The sequence below is a fragment of the Brassica napus genome, chromosome C4, assembly GCF_020379485.1.
Source record: "Brassica napus cultivar Da-Ae chromosome C4, Da-Ae, whole genome shotgun sequence".
NCBI lineage: Eukaryota > Viridiplantae > Streptophyta > Magnoliopsida > Brassicales > Brassicaceae > Brassica > Brassica napus.
The window spans coordinates 17,789,142-17,791,624 of NC_063447.1; the positions used below are offsets into that span (position 1 = coordinate 17,789,142).

Genomic DNA, 2,483 nt, shown 5'->3' on the forward strand with positions numbered 1-2,483 from the left:
ACTTTCACGAACAAGTTCACCACATGAGGGTAAAGGTGCTTGAAGATTTGCTTCCACTTTGACATGGGCAATGTTGAGGCTTGAGATGTTTTTTGTGTAATCATCAGTCTCAATTGGCTCACCAACGAGACCTGCTGCCAAGCTGAGACCTTCCTTTGTGTGTAAGTCAAAAGGAATACCTCGGATATGAGCCCACAACGGTATTGAAGTAATTTCAGGATATGCTTCCTCAGCGTTAGAGCCCCATTGTGAGACATAGAACATAGAAGTATCTACGTACCACAGTTTCTTTTCCAGTATTTTTGATCTAATGAACTCATTGGGAACTCTAACAAGCATGGAATGTTTCAATGGCATCAGGTGAATTTCCATCTTGGATGAATGGGGCCGTAGCCTGGCATTTTGCCAAGAAAAGAGCCCACGATGTACTCCTTGTGAAGAGCAGCACCACGCTCAAAAACAACATCAGGAATGAGTACTCTCGGTTTACCAGCAGGAGAGATAGAGGTGGGGGAAAGTCTAGATAGGGAACGGTCTGAAGGAAGCTTAACTTTAGAAGCATAGGAGGGAGGAGGGTTAGATGATTTAGTTAATGGGGGGTTTGGGAGTTGAGGATTTAGAGGAAAGGTTAGGGTATGAGCGCTTAGGGATAGGGTTAGAGGATGAGCGAATGGGAATAGGGTTACGGTTAGAGCTTAAGAGATTGGGGTCAGGTTTGGAGGCAAGGGGTTTAGTTGAAGAGGGAGAAGGAGCATAAGCTTTATTAGTAAGGATAGGGGAGGAGTTTTTCGGAGGGATGGTAATGAGTATAGGTTCAGTGTTCGAGTTAGTAGTGACATCCTCAGCAGAAGAGGAGGGAACTTCCACACTGTCACTCATGGTAACATCAGAGACTAAATGAGGATCAGTGGAAGAAGAAGTAGTAGATGGCTCCTGCAAAATCTCAAAGGAGAATTGGAGGGCAGTATTAGGGTTAACTGTAGCAGTAACAGTAGTAAATTTGGGGGAAGTAGAAGAAGAAGGGGGATGAAGGAGATGGGGAAAATCGGTAACTGATGGGGGTAGTGATGGGTCAGGGGGGTCAGGAGGTTTGGGTAGCAGCTCACCAGAAGTGGACGATGATGGATTCAGAACGGAAGCTAGACGACCAGGAGAGAGCCAGTGGTTCTCAGGAGATGACATTTTTGGATTCCCTTAATTCCTTCGGAAGTTACACTCGTGGTTTTAGCTACATGAAACTGACGTACTCTTCAAGCAGAAACACCTATCGTCTCTATTATTATATTTAGCGTGATGAAGGCGAAGGTGATAGCGTTGAAAAAAAAAATATACGTACTATAAGCCGAAGTGAAAAATGAAACAGAGTACTGGAGAGAAATACGTACTATACTGTCGCTTCTCATCTTCAAGAATCTCAAACAACTCACCCTGTGAAAGAAAGAGTTCCATCATATAGGTGCAAGTATAGGCCTCATCAAGCAGTTCTTTTGGAAACTACAACCAAACAAACTTGGGCAAACTCAGTGACAACACTAGACTCTCGTTCGTTCTCAACCGTGGAATCAAGCATTTAAATTATATTCCCATGACGTGGCTTTGGCAATATCTGAAAGCAAACACACAAGTACGGTCAAATCCAATGAGACTCACACACACACAAGGTGATGCGATAGCATAGCTTAAGTGTATCTAACCTCTATTTCTTGTCTTAGACTGTGTATAACTTCTGCACTCTTTTGCAACAGAACCGAGTTGTGATAACTCGAAACATTATGCTTCAAGCCACTTGGAATAAAAAAAGCTCGTGAGTACTGGAAACATTATGATTCAAGCCACTTAGAATAAATAGAAGCTCGTGAGTATATTTTGTCTTAGCCTATCACGAACCTCGATTTATTGTCTTAGAATAAGAAGAAGCTCGTGAGTACTGGAAACTCTATCACGACCCTCGTGTTCTTGTCTTAGCCTGTGTATATCTTGTCTCACGTACTCTTCGAGCGCCAACACATCTCGTCTCTATGATTATGTTTAGATGATGAAGGTGAAGGTGATAACGTCGAGAAGAGAACTTTGGTCGTTACGTCGAAAAGAAAGTAATTTAGTACAAAAAAATATCGTCTTGAGAAGTGTCAAGTTTTTTAAAGAATGTAATGTTTTCATTAAATTCATAGTGTTTGTGACAAACGTTCTCCAAGTGACACGTATGCGATTTCTTAAATAAAAACTTCTTATGAAACCACGTCAGACACATTGTCAATATACCTTTAAGGAAACTTTTAAAAGTGTTTCTCCTTTAATATATAGGGGATCATTAAGTATCAATTTTGAATTTTGAGTTACTACTTTAGAAAAATTTATAACTCAACTCTTAACTCAACATCAATGTTTTAGAAGTTGAGTTATTATTTTTTTGATTTTGTGTTAGTTATCCGAAGTTACTTTTAGTTTTTTAAAAAAATAATAATTTTTTTCTAATACACCCA

At 40.2% G+C, this 2,483-nt stretch overlaps 1 protein-coding gene across 1 annotated transcript; it reads right to left on the bottom strand.

Moving 5' to 3' along the window:
- Positions 1-585: 585 nt before the first annotated feature.
- Positions 586-1,182, bottom strand: LOC106384163 (putative protein TPRXL). The gene has a single exon (XM_013824171.1). The coding sequence runs from the start codon at positions 1,180-1,182 to the stop codon at positions 586-588; it is 597 nt and encodes a 198-aa protein (XP_013679625.1).
- Positions 1,183-2,483: the final 1,301 nt, after the last annotated feature.